General features: G+C 41.6%; 2 protein-coding genes across 2 annotated transcripts in view; both read right to left on the reverse strand.

The window, feature by feature from the left end:
* Positions 1-8: 8 nt before the first annotated feature.
* Positions 9-15,651, reverse strand: LOC132709716 (1-acyl-sn-glycerol-3-phosphate acyltransferase alpha-like). The gene is made up of 6 exons (XM_060684249.2): positions 15,364-15,651; positions 8,657-8,790; positions 6,766-6,941; positions 5,131-5,226; positions 2,116-2,188; positions 9-378 (listed from the first exon to the last, which is right to left on the reverse strand). The coding sequence occupies exons 1-6, from the start codon at positions 15,546-15,548 to the stop codon at positions 197-199; spliced, it is 846 nt and encodes a 281-aa protein (XP_060540232.2). The 5' UTR covers positions 15,549-15,651; the 3' UTR covers positions 9-196.
* The window catches only part of LOC117674011 (uncharacterized), a 16,149-nt gene continuing 14,553 nt past the window's right edge, over positions 15,361-16,956 (reverse strand). The window contains exon 8 of the mRNA XM_034431781.2: positions 15,361-15,394. The gene's annotated coding sequence lies outside the window, so the exon portion shown is untranslated. The remainder of the gene's footprint in view (positions 15,395-16,956) is intronic.

Here is a 16,956-nt window from a genome sequence, read left to right on the forward strand (position 1 = left end):
AACCCAAATGAAGAGGAGAACCACTTTTACGGGCTCCTGAAGGAGCTCTATGCTTTCTCCAAAAGAAAATTGCACTCTTCTCACAAGAAGTCCAGGTCACAGGTTAAGGCACCCAAGAGGGCCACCCATAAATGGGTAGATCCACAAAAAGCCAAAGAAGAAACAATGAAGAGGGGGAAAAAATTGAATTAGTTCCTTAGTAATTGGGGGCTTGTCTGGTGTCTTCTTTGACCATGCCTGCTTGTTTCCCAGGCTCTGCTGAGATGTCATGGAAGTTGGATAGGATGCTCCCCCACACACGGTCTGTTAAGTCTGGGATATCACCCCGGCCCAATCCTTTGGTCTTCACTGGAGGAAGAATCCGGATGGTGATGTCCCCTTGGAAGAGAGAAAACAAAGAAACCTATTGTGGCATGGCTCGTAAGTATCCAAATGCATTTGATCTCAATCATGTCTCATCCAGATGATCAGAGTTAAGTTTGCCGGGGTCCCAGCTGGTTTCTGGAAGGCCTGACCACCCCTAACTTGCACAGGGGGAAAGAACAAGTTGACTTGCGCATTGAGCAACACAAAACAAGAACTATGGTATCTTATCTCTTGACTTTGTAGCTAATGCTACGAAGTACAGGTAGTCCTTGACTTACAACCACAATGCAGCCTGCCCATTATGGCTGTAAGTCGTAACAGTCATGAAGTGAATCATCATGTGACTGGACACTTTTTTTGCAGGGCAATAAAGCAAATGCTATGGTTGTTAAACGAACACCACAATCATTAAGGAAAATGTTGTTAAACAAACCCATTGTTTACAATGTGGCATTTTTACTAAAAACTGGAAATAAACACCGATTTTCAGCCTGGCCATCAGAACTCGCATCTGGGACATAAATACCTTTTAGGGGAGGTCCATTGTAATTTTGAACCATCGCTAACCAACCAGTCATAACTCAAGGACTACCTGTCCTTGGAGGTATAGCTTGCATGGATTATAGACCTTCTCTGCCATTCAGAAGTTCTCATGGTAGATTCAGAGAGACACTAGCTTTATTTATTTATTTATTTATTTTATTTTATTTTATTTTATTTTATTTTATTTTATTTATTTTATTATTTTATTTTATTTTATTTTATTTTAGTTTAGTTTAGTTTAGTTTAGTTTAGTTTAGTTTAGTTTAGTTTAGTTTAGTTTAGTTTAGTTTAGTTTAGTTTAGTTTAGTTTAGTTTAGTTTATTTGTATACCGCCCTTCTCCAACAGGACTCAGGGGGGTGAACAGCCACGGTAAAACACAACATATAAAATTTAAAAGCAGTTTAAACGACATTAAATAATTTTGGCCATCAATTTAAAGCAACCCAGTTAAAACCAATTACAAATTAAAACCGCAAGGATGGGATCAAGCCAGCCCAAGAGGGCAGCCAGAGATCCTGCATGTGCCCCAGTCTATTTGGGTGCCCTTTAGAACAGGGGTCACCAACCTTTCGGATCTGAGGGACCACTAAATTCATAATTTTAAATCCCGTGGACCACTAATACAAAGTTTTTAAAAAAGATAAATAATATTTAGTGGTATATAAAAAATGCAAATAATTTTTCTGTGGACCACCAAAATTTTCTTGTGGACCACCAGTTGGTGACCGCTGCTTTAGAACATCATGATTATACTGCTAAAATGTGGCAATAGATTAATTGCAGCTCCATTTATTTTTTTTTTGCTTTTTAAAATAAATCCTCTAATAAAGGTCCCAAAGGTGCTTTTCAAAAGGCAACTGGACTTTCTTAGTTTTTTTTTTCTTTGAAAATGTTTTGCTTCTCATCCAGGAAGCTTCTTCAGTTCAATAAAGGGGGAAAGAAAATCCCACCCTGACTGCAAGGCTGAACATTTTGGCCCTGTCCTTTCCAGTGGGGTTAAATCAAGTGGAGTCCTCAGTCCAAAACCATTATCTGCCTCTTGGAGCCTATAGTGCTGTGTGACGAAGGGCTGACCTATTTTTATCCCGGTCACTTGCACTTGTAGGCCTCCCCTTGAGAGCTGACATGTTGCTACCTCTCGGGGTGGAGGGGGGGGGGAATCTCAGACAAACATTGACTTAGCTATTCCCATTGCAACAGAATACCAGATGTGAATTTGCTAGTCTTCATGTTGAAAAATGGCTTGTAGGAGGACATCACCACAGGAATGATTGGCACCTGCAAGGAAAGAAAAACAATCACTGTCCAGAAGAGGGACATCGCAACCATTGCATTGCAAAAGTGGAATCATGAAGCTAACCTCTCTGCCAGCAGAGTAACACATACAGATGGTGGCTGTGTTGGACATAAAATCAAGAAGAACTTCAATCCTACCATCACAGTCACCATCTTGGTTTGTTTGACCATATCCTGTAGACACACTGGCGGTTGCTTTTAGGTAGGATTTGTTTTGTTTGTTTGTTTTTTACATCTGTCTAAAGAAAAACTGAAGAGAAATGACCTCCTCATCGTTCCCACCACCCATCTCCTTCCACTTATGACTGTATGACTGTAATTTTGTTGCTTGTATCCTTACTATTTATATCGCTATTGTTTCCTGATTGCTTATTTGTACCCTATGACTATCATTAAGTGTTGTACCTTATGATTCTTGACGAACGTATCTTTTCTTTTATGTACACTGAGAGGATATGCACCAAGACAAATTCCTTGTGTGTCCAATCACACTTGGCCAATAAAAAATTCTATTCTATTCTATGTGGCCTATCTATCATACCTTTAAATAACATTATTAAGGTTACCATGGTTATTAGCATTGAGTAATATCTTATAATATTGAACAACTAAATGATGAGGGATTATATACAAGGTGGAACAAATATTACAATATTAACAACTTTAATTGCATATTTATAATGTTACAGTAATGATGTGAGTATGACTAACATAATTAATATAATTATGCCACATCCATGTAGCAAATATGCTATTACTGCAACCTCTGATCAGCATAGAATCAGGTTTGAAGAATGGGGAAGGCCTTGCTGAGGGGAAACCATCCCAAAGATTGCTGCTGCTGCTGCTATTTGGTTCTCTTTATAAGGGGAGTGTAAAAACGGCGCCAGTGGGAAAGTTTGTTGGCTCCAAAAGATTCATCTCTCTTTGCTTCCTTGTAAATGAGGGGTTAACTTCAACATCAGTGGTAGAGTTTAAGGTGCCACAAATTTTCCACAGTGGAGTTTTAATTAGGGGGAGGCAATTAATAAGGGGAAAAGAAAACCCAAAAGTCTAATAAACAACCTGAAACAACCATACATAAGAGGTGTTTCTCAACCTCGGCGACTTGAAGATATGTGGACTTCAACTCCCAGAATTCCCCAACCAGTTTGTTGACTGAGGAATTCTGGGAGCTGAAAGCCACACATTTTCAAATTGCCAAGGTTGAGAAACATTGAAGGGGGAAAAAAACAGTCAACGCTATTTGGGTTGTATTCACTTAAGCAGGGATAGATAAGCATTACAAAATCTTGCAAAATGGAGTGCTTCCCCACTAGCCCTGTCCTTTTCCTAGCTACTCTATCCCGGTGTTCTTTTTAAAACTTTTTTAAAAGTTTAATTTTCTTTCTTTCAGGACTGCTTCCAACTTATAAAAATTAAGGAGGACTCCTTAAAAAAAGCTTCTAGTATGTTATTGACAATTGCCATATTAAAAAATAAAATTGATGTGGCCACTACCCTTTCCCATGACTGTTTGATGGGATTTTAATAATCTACTATTGAATATTGAAAGACTGGCAAATAAGTTCTATTTCACAGCCCCTGAAATGGTCCTGGAGCACCCCAGAGGTCCTAGAGCCATGATGGCGAACCTATGCCATGCGTGCTCCCAGATGGCACGCAGCGCCCTCTCTGTGGGCACGCGAGCCGTCACCCTAGTTCAACTCCACCGTTCATGTACGTGTGCCTCCCATTGGCCAGCTGGTCGTTGGGTCTCTGCTGCACATGCGCAGAGGCGTGTGGGGGACACGCGCACATACACGGGGCGGGAGGCTGCGGGGGGCATACATGTGGGGGGATGCATGAGTGGGGGTATGCATGTGCAGGGGGCACGCATGCACAGGGGGATGCATGCGCTGGGGGACACGTGCGGGACCCGGAGTGCATGCACGGGGGCCACACACGGATTGCATTTTGGAGGTTCAGGCGTATACATTTGCACGCACACGTTTGCTGTGAGCACTCAGTCTGGAAAAGGTTAGCCATCACTGTCCTAGAGGCTTTGGGGTCCCCAGAGGTTCCACGACCTCTAGAAAGGTCTGTTCTGCTATTCCCCTATCCCTGGTTCATATTATTTATTTATTTGTTTGTTTGTTTGTTTAATTAATTTATTTAATTAATTAATTAATTCATTCATTCATTCATTTATTGGTTCGCTTTATATGCCGCCCTTCTCCGGAGACTCAGGGCGGCTTACAATGCATTAAGCAATAGCCTTCATACTTTTGTATATACCTGCTTAGTAGGGCTTTCGGACCCCCCCTAAGCGGTGTTCTTTTTTATACAAAGTCAGCTTATTGCCCCCACAAACCAGGTCCTCATTTTACCTACCTCGGAAGGATGGAAGACTGAGTCAACCTTGAGCCTGGTGAGATTTGAACTCGCAGTAATTGCAGGCAGCTGGTGCTATTTAACAGCACTTTAGTCTGCTGCACCACCAAGGCTCTTATTCTGTCTTCAGTTGGGTTTTGGGTGTGTTTTCACTTTCCCTGGATAAAGTTGACCCCACATTTTTAATAGCTACATGCTACACTGAAAGAAAATAATTCAGTCTAGTTTTGGGGTGGCATTTTGGGAAAGGAAGATAAAGCAGCTCCCTCCAATCTTGAATTCATAGTATTTAGTAAGGAAATATTCTTTTAAATATGAGATGCAAAGGGTTTTGTTTTTTCCTCTGCTGCTTTGGGTTGGTAGCTCAGTTGCCAATAATAATTACTACTGCGCTCCAATAATAATTATGATTATACATTGCTTAGCTTGCTACCTTGATGGTTCTGGTTTCTACAACTGAATGACTCACAGAAATAGTACTGCTCTCCTATCTGCATTTCTGTCTTGAGTTGAATAAAGAAATAAAACGTGTGGAAATGTCACATTCTTACCTGCGCCTTCACTGCGAGATGGACAGCCTCTCTTTGCAAGGGCTCCAAGGTGGATTCACCAGTTCTGTGGCCTTCAGAAAACACCCATATTCTCAGCTAATTAGACAGTTTAATAATGAACACATTAGGCCTTTCTTCTTCAGACAATTAATACAGTATTGACAAGGGAGTATCTTTGATTCATGTAACACACTATTTCTCTCAATTCCATCAGTTCTAATAGCATTTTTCTAAAAGCTAAACTTTACATTCCTGTCATGTGATATTATTCAAATAGGCCCAGGAAATCAATACAGATAGTCCTCAATTTACAACAGCAACCAGAACCAGAATTTCCATTGCTAAGTAAGGTGATTGAGTGAGTTGCCATGGATTTTACAGCCTTTTTTTTGGTCATAGTTTTTAAGTGAATCGTTGCAGTTGTTAATTGAATCGTGCTGTCATTAACGAGGTCAGCTCTCCCTATTGACTTTGCTGATCAGAAGCCAGCTGGGAAGATTGCAAATAATGATCACATGATCCAAGGATGCTGCAACCATTGTAAATAAATGCCAGTTACCAATTAATTTTGACTGTGGGGATGCTACAATGGTCATAAGTACAAGGACTGGTTATCAATCACTTTTTCAGTGCTGTGGTAACTGCAAACAGTCAATAAATAAATTGTAAGTCAAGAACTACCTATAACAGTTTTATTTTTACAAATAACTTGAAGTGGCGAATATATCCATATACCTTCCTCCTCCTGTTTTCCCCACAGCAACCCTGTGAGGTGGGTTGGGTTGAGAGAGGGTGACTGGCCCAAAGTCACCCAAATGGCTGTCATGACTAAGGCAGAACTTGAACTCATGGTTTTCTGATTTTTAGCCTTGGTGCCTTAACCACTACACCAAACTGATACTTTCAAGATTGAAGAGATCAGTGGGGGAAATACCTTTTACTGCCAAGATCATATTCTCAACTGGCCCCACTACCATAAACTCTGCATATTTGAAATGACAAATACAAATTTATTATATAATTAATCCACAGGGACAGGGCTAAGCCAGAACCAAGGGACAAGCTAACAAGTAGCACAGAGAAACACACAGGTATTGGAAATAAGTAATAGGATTAACATTCATGCTTCTCAGTGTTATTCTTTTTACCTTGTCCCATTCCTATCCTCCATCAACATATATTATATTATGTACTGATAGAAGGGTGGATGTTTCCACTTAGCTGCATTTAGGATGTTTGTTTTACTGCATCGTTATGCAAAAGTGCCTTATTCCATAAGTAAACTTTCCATAAAATTGAATGTTTATTAGCCACAAGAGTCTAGTTTCATCCAATAATTGTGATTGCTACTTACATGGCACAGCCAGTATCCAAATAGCGCCTAACACACTGTTTCCCTATGCTAATTCATACTCAACCAATATCACACAATATGTAATGCACTGTGTAATATCCCTTGGGCATCTTCTTGGGGAAGGGTATCTTTGGGCTGACAAGAACCAATTCTTTCCCCAGGTATCGGGATTCCTGCCTTGGGCAGAGAGTTGAAGGCCTCCAAGGTCCCTCCCAACTCTATGATTCCATGAATACAGAAAGCAATGTAGAGGTTATGCATTGCTGTCCTCCCCTACTCACATGGTCCCGGAGCATGGTGTCTCCAGTTGCTGACATTATCTCAACAGCTTCTGCTTCCTTTTTATGGTCAATGAAAATGAAACCACACAGCCACAGGACAACACCAACAGTAAGCATATACAGGACTTCTTTCTTGACGAAAAGGGTACATTGCTTGGGCAAGATTTGAAAAATCCCTGGAGTTTTTTTGCAGAAGAAGAAAAGGATCAGAAGAAGGTCAAATCTAAGATTGATCGTTGGTTCTTTCCACTCCCCAGTCCCCCAATGTGGAATGTAACCAGGACAGGATTACCATCAGCTGGAGTGAACAGACCTAGATTCACATCTCTGTTGAATTCAACCATTTCAAAAGATACAGGGCTACAGGAACATTTCTGAGCAATTTTTCCCAAATGTGGAATGTGGAAGATAGTAGAGTGAGGAAGGTTTTACTTTAGATTCCTCTAAGGAAAAGTGGAATTTCCTGCATGTGCTGCATGTGGGCTTATGGAAGGAAAACTATTAGAACAAAGACAGTCTTGTTTCTCAGCACCCTGTTCAGAGGTGGTATTCAGCAGGTTCTGACCAGTTCTGGAGAACCGGTAGCAGAAATTTTGAGTAGTTCAGAGAATCGGTAAATACCATCTCTGAATGGCCCTGCCCCTATCTATTCTCCGCCTCCCAAGTCCCAGTTGATTGGGAGGGAATGGGAATTTTGCAGTAACTTTCTCCTGGAGTGGGGAGGGAATAGAGATTTTACAGTATCCTTCCCCTGCCACGCCCACCAAGCCACACCCACAGAACCGGTAGTAAAAAATTTTGAAATCCACCACTGACCCTGTTGATTATTTTGTGTTTAGGAAACCAAACATGAATTATGGTGTGACTATCTAAGGCAATGTTTCTCAATTATGGCAACTCTTAAGATGTGTGGGCTTCAACTCCCAGGATTCTGGAAGGTGAAATCCACATATCTTAGAGATGCCAAGGTTGAGAAACACTGGTCTCCCATGCGGAAAGTGCCTGGTGCTAAGAACTGCAGCAGAGCAGAAGCTCTTAGAAGCTATCCCCCTTCTCCTGACAGAGCCCATCTATCTTTCTCCACAGAGAAAGGAAAGATCCTTCTGCTTTGTTGTTTACAGATATGGAAAACTGATTCTTGGGAGGTGCATCAGTTTGTTCTCCAGCTGTTCATGCTTCTTGATCCGGAAAAGGATTAGGAGAGGATAACCTCCTGCTGTTCTCTCCTGTCTTCATGTGAAGCATGAAAAGCCCAGAGACTGCAAAGAACAGGGTGCAAGGAAAGACAATTAAAATACTCATACCCGGTCATGAAATATTAACTCTCCTTTGGAAGAATTCTGAAGCCATTTTATTTTCTACCAGAGATGACTAAAAATGGTCAGTAGCACAAATGAATAAAACATATTTCAGACAAATTCAATCCTATGCTCTTCCCCAATGCTTCATATTGTCTGTCTTTAAATACGGCAAATAATAACGTTTCAAATATTTTGTGTATTCACCCATTGTTCAAGGCAAGGAGAAATGCAACTAGAGCCATCATTACTGTTTACAATCCTGTTATTGCTACTGTTTTGTTTTTCTGCTTTTAATTTATTTAAGCTGCATGCCACATTTCTACTCTGGCAAGCCCAAACTTTGCCTAAAAACAATGCAAGCCAAATATGAAGAGTTAAAAATACAACATAAAAGGATCAATAAAATTAAATGATGAAATGGACACATTTTTTTTTGTGGATCCAGCTTTTTGTGCATGAGACTATTTTTCTGTGTGAGATCACCTTTCCTCAAGTTAATCTTACATGGGTAAAGATGGAGATGAGTTATTCCTATTTCAAGACATATTTCCCTTCCAACGTAGTATGTGCCAAAAGATCAACAAACTCACCAAGCAAGTCCATGGAGCACTGCAGATTAGAGATGACGACATAAGGCCCTTTCAGGTTTAAGTTTGTAGCTCCCTGCACATTGAGCTTAATGCCATAAAGGAGTTTCAAGGGTAGCATGATGAAACGCAGAATTCTGAATCAAAGAATGAGATCGGATTTAGAAACAGTTGCGGAAAAGAAACTGAGGAAGTTGCTAGAGCTAATTCAAGTAAGACCTGTCCACAATTGCACTTTTCCATAGAACATGTGCGATCTTCAGCCAGTGACACAATTGTATATACCCATAATGGCGAACCTATGGCACATGTGCCACAGGTGGCACGCGGAGCCATATCTGAGGGCACACGAGTGTTGCCCTTGCTCAGCTCCAGCACGCATGTGTGTGCCGGCCAGCTGATTTTCAGGCCTTCCAGGCCCACCAGAAGTTAGGAAATGGGCTGTTTCCGGCCTCCGGAGGGCTTCTGGGGGGGTGAGGAAGGCCGTTTTTGCCCTCCCCAGGCTCCCAGAAAGCCTTTGGAGCCTGGGGAGAGTGAAAAACGGGCCAACCGTGCCATCGCGTGCCAAAAGTAGGGGGAGTGATGGGGGGAGCACGCACACATGCGTGGGAGGGCAGGGCGCGGGGGGCATTGAATTATGGGTGGGGCACGCACGTACACAATCCCCCTGTGCTCCCCCCATTTTTGGCACGCAATGGCAAAAAGGTTAGCCATTGCTGGTATATACTAAGGTAGGAGGATAAAAGATGGTGGATAGCTAAATATGAATCATCGCATTCATACTTCGCCCTTTCTCAACAGCATCTTCCTAACAATCCTATGAAGGAAGCTAGGCTAAGGACAAGTGAGATCACCCAGACGAGTTTTCTACTGCATAGCCAGAATGTCCTATTTGCCCAGTTAGGTCATTATTATCTGACACTATATTGCAGTCTTTTCCTCTTACATTTCTATGCTATACAGCAGAGTTTCTCAACCTTGGCCACTTGAAGATGTGAGGACTTCAACTCCCAGAATTCCCCAAGATGCTTATGTCCAAGGAATTAACTCAAATGTTCGATTGTACTTCTCATCCTTCAGAGGTTATGGATCCATTAACTAGCATCCAAGAATTTTGTTGTGCTTGGAGTAGAACATTAATACGGTGCATTCATAATAAGACAGAATGTGGTAAGTTGAAGGAGCAAACACCTAGCAAATTTTATCTTTGTCTCTCTGAGGAGTTTTCTGTTTTCTTCAGCTGCAGAACAGGGGTGAAATCCAGCAAGTTCTGATAGGTTCTGGAGAACTGGTAGTGGATATTTTGAGTAGTTCGGTGAACTGGCAAATACCACTTCTGGCTGGCCCCAGAGTGGGGTGGGAATGGAGATTTTGCAATATCTTTCCCCCAGGGGTGAGAATGGAGATTTTGTAATATCCTTCCCCCAGGAGTGGGGAGGGAATGGAGATTTTGCAGTATCCTTTCCATGCCATGCCCACCATGCCACCCACCATGCCACGCCCACCAAGCCACACCACACTCACCAAGCCACGCCCACAGAACCAGTAGTAAAAAAAATTGGATTTCACCACTGCTGCAGAACCTGTACATGTTCAGATGTAATGAGGAAGTGCCTTGTGGATGGCAAACAAGGGCAATCATGGATTAATCAGCTAAAGAGCACATACAGGTAGTCCTTGATTTATGACCAAAATTGAGCCCAACATTTTGTTCCTAAGAGAGACCTTTGTTAAGTGAGTTTTGCCCCATTTTACGACCTTTCTTGCCATATTTGTCAAGTAAATCACTGCAGTTCTTAAATTAGTAATACAGTTGTTAAGTGAATCTTGCTTCTCCATTGACTTTCTCAGAAGGTTGCAAAAGGTGATCACATGTCCCCGGGATATTGCAATAGTCATAAATACGAGTCAGTTGCCAAGCATCTGAATTTTGATCATGTGACCATGTGGATGCTGCAATGGTCATAAGTGTGATAAGTCATAAGTCACTTTTTCAGACGTAACTTTAAAAGGTCACTAAACAAACTGTTCTTAGTCAAGGACTACCTGTATTCCAGCAATCCTTCTTACAGAAGTAGGTCGAACCGAATGGCATGGGTCCCAGACATTCAGTACAGGAGCAATATTTGAATAATGATATGAGCTTGTCTGGAAAATTTAGGAACTGAGCCAGGATCCCTTTGAATGGTGACCAGATTAAAGTTTTCCCTGGTCTCAGACAAAGATCACACACACCATTAGTTTAGGCTTGTGTTGTGTTGTGTTGTGTTGTGTTGTGTTGTGTTGTGTTGTGTTTTGTTTTGTTTTGTTTTGTTTTGTTTTGTTTTGGAATTCAATCACTCAGGAAGAGCTGGGTGCAAACAAACATATATAAGTGCAATATATCCATTGGCATGGTTAAACGTTATGATTCAGGGAGACATGACAGCAGTGTTCCAATATTTGAGGGGCTCCTACAAAGGCAAGGGGAGGGGGTCGAACTATTTTCCAAAGCACCAAAAGGCAAGACGAGAAACAACGGATGGAAATAAACCAAAGAGAGAAGCAACCTAAAACTAAGGAGAAATTTCCTAATGGTAAAGAGCAATCAACCAATGGAATAGCTTGCCTTCAGAAATTGTGGGTGCTCCATCACTGGAGGCTTTCAAAAAGAGACTGGACAACCATTCATCTGAAATAGTATAGGGTCTCCTGCTTGAGCAGGGCATTGGACTAGAAGGCCTTCAAGATCCCTTCCAACTCTGTTATTCTGTAGCCTATGATCCAAATACCATAATGGATAGTGTATGAAGTTTCCTACATACAACAAGTACTATCTCTTCTCCTCTTAGACAATAATAGAGCTGGAAGGGACCTTGGGGGTCTTCCAGTCCAACCCCCTGCTCAAGCAGGAAACCCTATAGTATACCATTTCAGTCCATTTCAGACAAGTTTTCTTGATTAACCTCATGACATCACCAAAGACTCTGGAATTATAAGGAGCTATCAGTATAATAAAACATGGCTGTAAAAATGGCAGGCTCTGTACGCTATCATGAAGGTATAGAGCAGGGTTGTCAAACTTTATTTCATTGAGGGCCACATCAGGGATGTATTTGACCGCGGGGGAGGGGGGGCAGGGGGGCATGGCTAGGGTGGGCGTGGCCAGCTCAACATCACTCATGTCAGGGGCGCCTGTGGTGGCCCGCGAAAACAGGCTTCCGAGCTCTGTTTTCGGCTGTGATGGCTTCCTGCAACCCTCTGCCAGCGAAAATGGAGGTCAGGAGGGCCGCCCACAGACCTCCTGAGCTCTATTTTCAGCTGCAATAGGCTCTTACATCCCTCTGCCAGCGAAAACAGCTCCATTTTTGCTGGCAAAGGCACTGTGGCCGGTTCTTTGCTGTTTCCAGGGCGGCCCCATGGGCCAGATCTAAGCACTCCGCGGGCTGGATCTGGGCCCCGGGCCTTGAGTTTGACACCCCTGGTATAGAGCAACATCAGCATGTTACTCTATATTCAGAGTAGTGGTAGTCTTAGAATGTCTATTTTTCATTTTGAATCAAGTAGTTAGATGAGCTCTGGCACCTTTGGATAAAATAATTTTTTTTATTTAATTGTTCTACTACCCTGTTTCCCTGAACATAAGACCCAACCGGAAAATAAGCCCTTGCATGATTTTTCAGAATGCTCATAATATAAGCCCTGCCCCAAAAATAAGACCCAGTTAAGATCGTCAACCAGACAGAGGCATTTAGTACTGTATTTCCCGCCAAATAAGACCTATCAGGGAAATAAGCCATAATGCATCTTTTGGAGCAAAAATTAATATAAGACCCGGTCTTATTTTGGGGGAAACATGGTAAATTATAGAAAGATCCAGTGTTTCATCTGCTATAACCTTTTCATGTTTTACCTGGGGGAGGGAGAGACACCTTTTGTAGCAAGAACAGATTATAAGGAGGTATTCCAACTATAAGTGCAAACAACAGATGTGGGGATTGAAGAAACTAATGGACAGCACCTCATCTTTTCTTTACAAGACTCCTCCCCATTATTTGTTTCTCTCTCTCTTCCTCTTGCTGCAGGTAGCTGCCAGGAAGAACTTGGGTTGCTCTTGTTGGGAAGCTGAACTATCAGGGGACTTCAGATTGTAAACTGTGGGCCACCATTTGCCCTAGAAGTGTTTCCTATTGTTGCCAAATTGAAGGTGAATGGACTTCAACTCCCAGAAGTCTTATCAATCATATGCTGGTTGTGGAATTCTGGGAACTGAGGATACATGTGGGCTATCAAGGTTGGGAAACCCTGCCCTAGAACTTCAGAGTTGCTTCTTGTGATCTCTACAAATTGTTTTTCTGCTTAACCACCTGATTCAGATTGCTAGTCCTTGTACATAGTACTCAAGGACTTTGCTTTTCTCCTTGTTCTCTTAATGTGGCCTAGTGGTAAACCTATTGAATTAGAGCTCTCATTTATGGAAACTCAGTGGATGACATCCACAATTTCAGTCACTCAGCTGCAGCCTTATCTAACCTAGGATTATGTCTTTGGAAATAAGATGAGGTGGGACCTACAAGGGCACTTTCTGGAGGAAAGGCAAGCTGCAAATCTAACAAGTAAATAAAGCAAGTAAGCAAATAAATAACTATACTCTTCTCCCTATAATTCTGCTTTTCTGCTTCCATTCTCCTGACTCTATTTGAGCAACTCTGTTGCTCTGTTTAACAGCAGATAATCACTGAAAGTCTATCCTAGATGAGTTCAAATAACCAGGACCAGATGGATTACACCCCAAGGTTCTGAAGGAACTGACAGATGAGATCTCAGAACCATTAAATTATATCTTTCAAAGATCCTGGAGCACTGGGGAGCTGCCAGAGGACTGGAAAAGAGCTGATGTAGTTCTCATCTTCAAAAAATAGATCTAGAAAACTACCTATCACCCTGACCTCAATACCAGGAAAGATTCTGGAAAAGATAATCAAGCAACGAATCAGCAAACACCTAGAAGCAAACAAAGTAATAACCAAAAGCCAACATAGGTTTGTCAGAAACAGATCATGTTTGCATGATCTTATTGCATTCTTTGACAAAGTGACAAAATTAGTGGATCAGAGGAATGCTGTTGATATAATATACTTGGACTTCAGTAAGGCATTTGATAAAGTAGACCATAATCTACTACTTGATAAAATAGAAAAATGTGGGTTAGACAGCATCACCACCAGATGGATTCGTAATTGGCTGACAAACTGCACTCAAAGTGTAATCCTCAATGGAACTGTACCCCAACACTCTGTTTTAGGCCCAGTACTCTTCCACATCTTCATCAATGATTTGGATGAGGGGCTAGATGGGGAACTCATCAAATTTGAAGACGACACCAAGCTAGCAGGAATAGCCAACACTCCAGAAGATAGGCTCAAGATACAGAAGGATCTTGACAGACTTGAACATTGTGCACTATCTAACAAAATGAAATTCAATGGTGAAAAAAGTAAGATTCTACATTTAGGCAAAAAAAAAAAATGCACAGGTACAGTATATGTGGTACTTTGCTTAATAGTAGTAATTGTGAGAGGGATCTTGGAATCCTAGTGGACAATCACTTAAGTATGAGCCAGCAATGTGCTGCAGCTGCCAAAAAAGCCAACACAGTTCTAGGCTGCATAAACAGAGGGATAGAATCAAGATCACGTGAAGTGTTAATATCACTTTATAATGCCTTGGTGAAGCCACACTTGGAATGTTGCATTCAGTTTTGGTCACCATGATGTAAAAAAAATGTTGAGATTCTAGAAAGAGTGCAGAGAAGAGCAACGAAGATGATTAGGGGACTGGAGGCTAAAACATATAAAGAATGGTTGCTGGAACTGGGTATGTCTAGTCTGATGAAAAGAAGGACTAGGGGAGACATGATAGCAGTGTTCCGATATCTCAGGGGTTGCCCCAAAGAAGAGGGAGTCAAACTATTCTTCAAAGCACCTGAGGGCAGGACAAGAAGCAATGGGTGAAAACGAAGCAAAAAAAGAAGCAACCTAGAACTAAAGAGAATGTCAGGCGTGCCTCCTTTCAGATTTCAGGAAAGAATGACCCCGACCCCATTTCCATAGATAAAAGTACTTTTACTGAAATTGAACTGAATGCAGCCAAGGAAAGCAAGATCTGAGGCAATAGGCGTGAAAATCACATATAGAAAGCATCCCCTCCCAACTGTCCAGCATAAATCATCCAATCCAAAGGTCCTCCAGAAGTCAGGTGGAAATCACACGTCTGGCAGTTTCATCAATCTGGAATGTCAGCAGATAGCAGCTTCAAAGGCACAGGACTGCAGCTAAGATTTGGTTTCGTTTCTCCATACTCCTTCTCCAGCACACTTCCCCGTCTAGCAATTTCCTAACTCCCCCTCCTCCCCCACCCCCACCCCGGTACCATAGCAGCCAAGTAAGCATTGAAAGATCGGAGGCTGACAGAGAAATTTTCTGACACTTAGAACAATTAAACAGTGGAACAACTTGCCTCCAGAAGTTGTGAATGCTCTAACACTGGAAGTTTTTAAGAAAAGATTGGATAATCATTTGTCTGAGGTGGTGTAGAGTATCTTGCCTAAGCAGGGGGTTGGACTAGAAGACCTCCAAGGTCCCTTCCAACTCTGTTATTCTATTCTATTCTAACTGAAAGTACATGTATGTAGGTATGTGTGTCTAATGCCATAGTGCTGTGTGACTTACCTTATATTTGCCACATTCCTTCCACGGAGAGCTAGAACCGGAAGCAGAAAAAAGGACCACATAAGTAACCAGCCTTTTAAAAAGCAGATCCTAAAGTAGTATCTGAAGATATTGCTAAAATGATAAAGGAGCAGCACTGCTAAGAAGAAGAGAAAGACATTGACTAGGAATAGAGACTGAGCCATGCTCTTTCCTAGGGCAAAACACTACAGACACACTAACATCACACATGCTTTGACGGTGTTTAGGGTGTAGTGTGGCTGGGTGTGCAATTCAGCATACATTAAAAAGAACCTGTTCAAGCAAGTACATCACAACAAGGGAGAAGTTTCATTGGTTTTAACAAACATGTGGGGATAGGCGTGGGAGCCAGGAATGTGCAGAGGTGTATACTTGTTAAGCTTACGTTTTGGGACAGAGATAAATGAACTATCTCAGTTAAGGTCAACTGATGAACGCTATCGATTTCAAAAATATTATGCATGCTGAATATCCTACATTATCAACAGATGAGAAAGAAGAGTAATTATTCAGGCCTGTTCTCGAACTATGCACATCGTACATAGTAGATATATGATTAGCAAATGAAGGTTTGGCCTGGGAGAACAGAAGGAAGTATCACCAGTTAAGGTCTATGTAACATGTTTATACAAATGTGTACATAAAGTTATACATGTGGCAACATTTGGTTTATTGTGAGTCAATAAGACAATCCTCCTTATAACGATTACCAAGGGATAAACAACCTGCTTTTCGTAACTCTTGCGATCTGATATGCAAGAGGGAAGGGCAGGTTCAGCCCAAAACTGACAGTGACTTCACAGCCGTGAAATTCCTTGTCTTGTGAGATACAAGTAATATTTTTCTACAGGTATGTTTAGCCCCAAATCTAAGACTTTTCCATTAGATACATACTTTCTCTGTGTGATCTGTCTGGGGAAGTCTTAATCTTCATACTCTACTTGAGAGTTTTTCACAGGCATGTAGTTGACTACAATGTACAGTAAGTAGTCTTTAACTTACAACCAGTCACTTATAACCTATCTGAAAAAGGGAACTTACAACCTGGATTCTAAGTTCCGACAGTTGGAGTTGCCCCGTGATCACAACTGTGTTTTATGAAGCTTTTTTACATAGCATCCTGCAGTCGAGTAACTGTATTACAACAGTTTTGCCAAAAAAATTAAGACTTCTGTTTTTTGGCAAAACCACACTCATAGTGAACAATATGTTTCCATTTATGACCAAAGTGTTCATTTGCTTAACTGCTGCAAACAATGTCATAAAATCTGGTTGGTCACATGACTGAACCAATTTATGACCATTATGACTGCAGGCAGGCTCCATTACGGTTGTAACTCAAGGGCTACCTGTAGCTAGAGACTGGACAGAAGAGCAAGGAGGAGCAAGGAAATCAGAGCTTTCTAACATCAAGCCTGGCAAGTCTCACCTCCATGGAGAACAAACTTACAATGTATTTGCATCACATTTTCCACCAGTTTTATTGAGAAAGTGGTGCAGTCAGCTTGCTTGAGGAATGCATTGGCATAAATTTGGCTCCATATGGTAACTATATGTTTTCCTTTACATTCC

The sequence above is a fragment of the Pantherophis guttatus genome, chromosome 2, assembly GCF_059756535.1.
Source record: "Pantherophis guttatus breed Tessera chromosome 2, ASM5975653v1, whole genome shotgun sequence".
NCBI classification, from domain to species: domain Eukaryota; kingdom Metazoa; phylum Chordata; class Lepidosauria; order Squamata; family Colubridae; genus Pantherophis; species Pantherophis guttatus.

What these genes read in the sequence shown, in the direction of transcription:
- LOC132709716 (XM_060684249.2), bottom strand. Translation starts at nt 15,548, where the DNA reads ATGGCTCAGTCTCTATTCCTAGTCAATGTCTTTCTCTTCTTCTTAGCA. An exon ending in AGGAATGTGGCAAATATAAG is followed by an intron (nt 8,791 to 15,363) that starts GTAAGTCACACA and finishes TCTTTGATTCAG; the next exon opens with AATTCTGCGTTTCATCATGC. An exon ending in ACACCATGCTCCGGGACCAT is followed by an intron (nt 5,227 to 6,765) that starts GTGAGTAGGGGA and finishes CTGTCTAATTAG; the next exon opens with CTGAGAATATGGGTGTTTTC.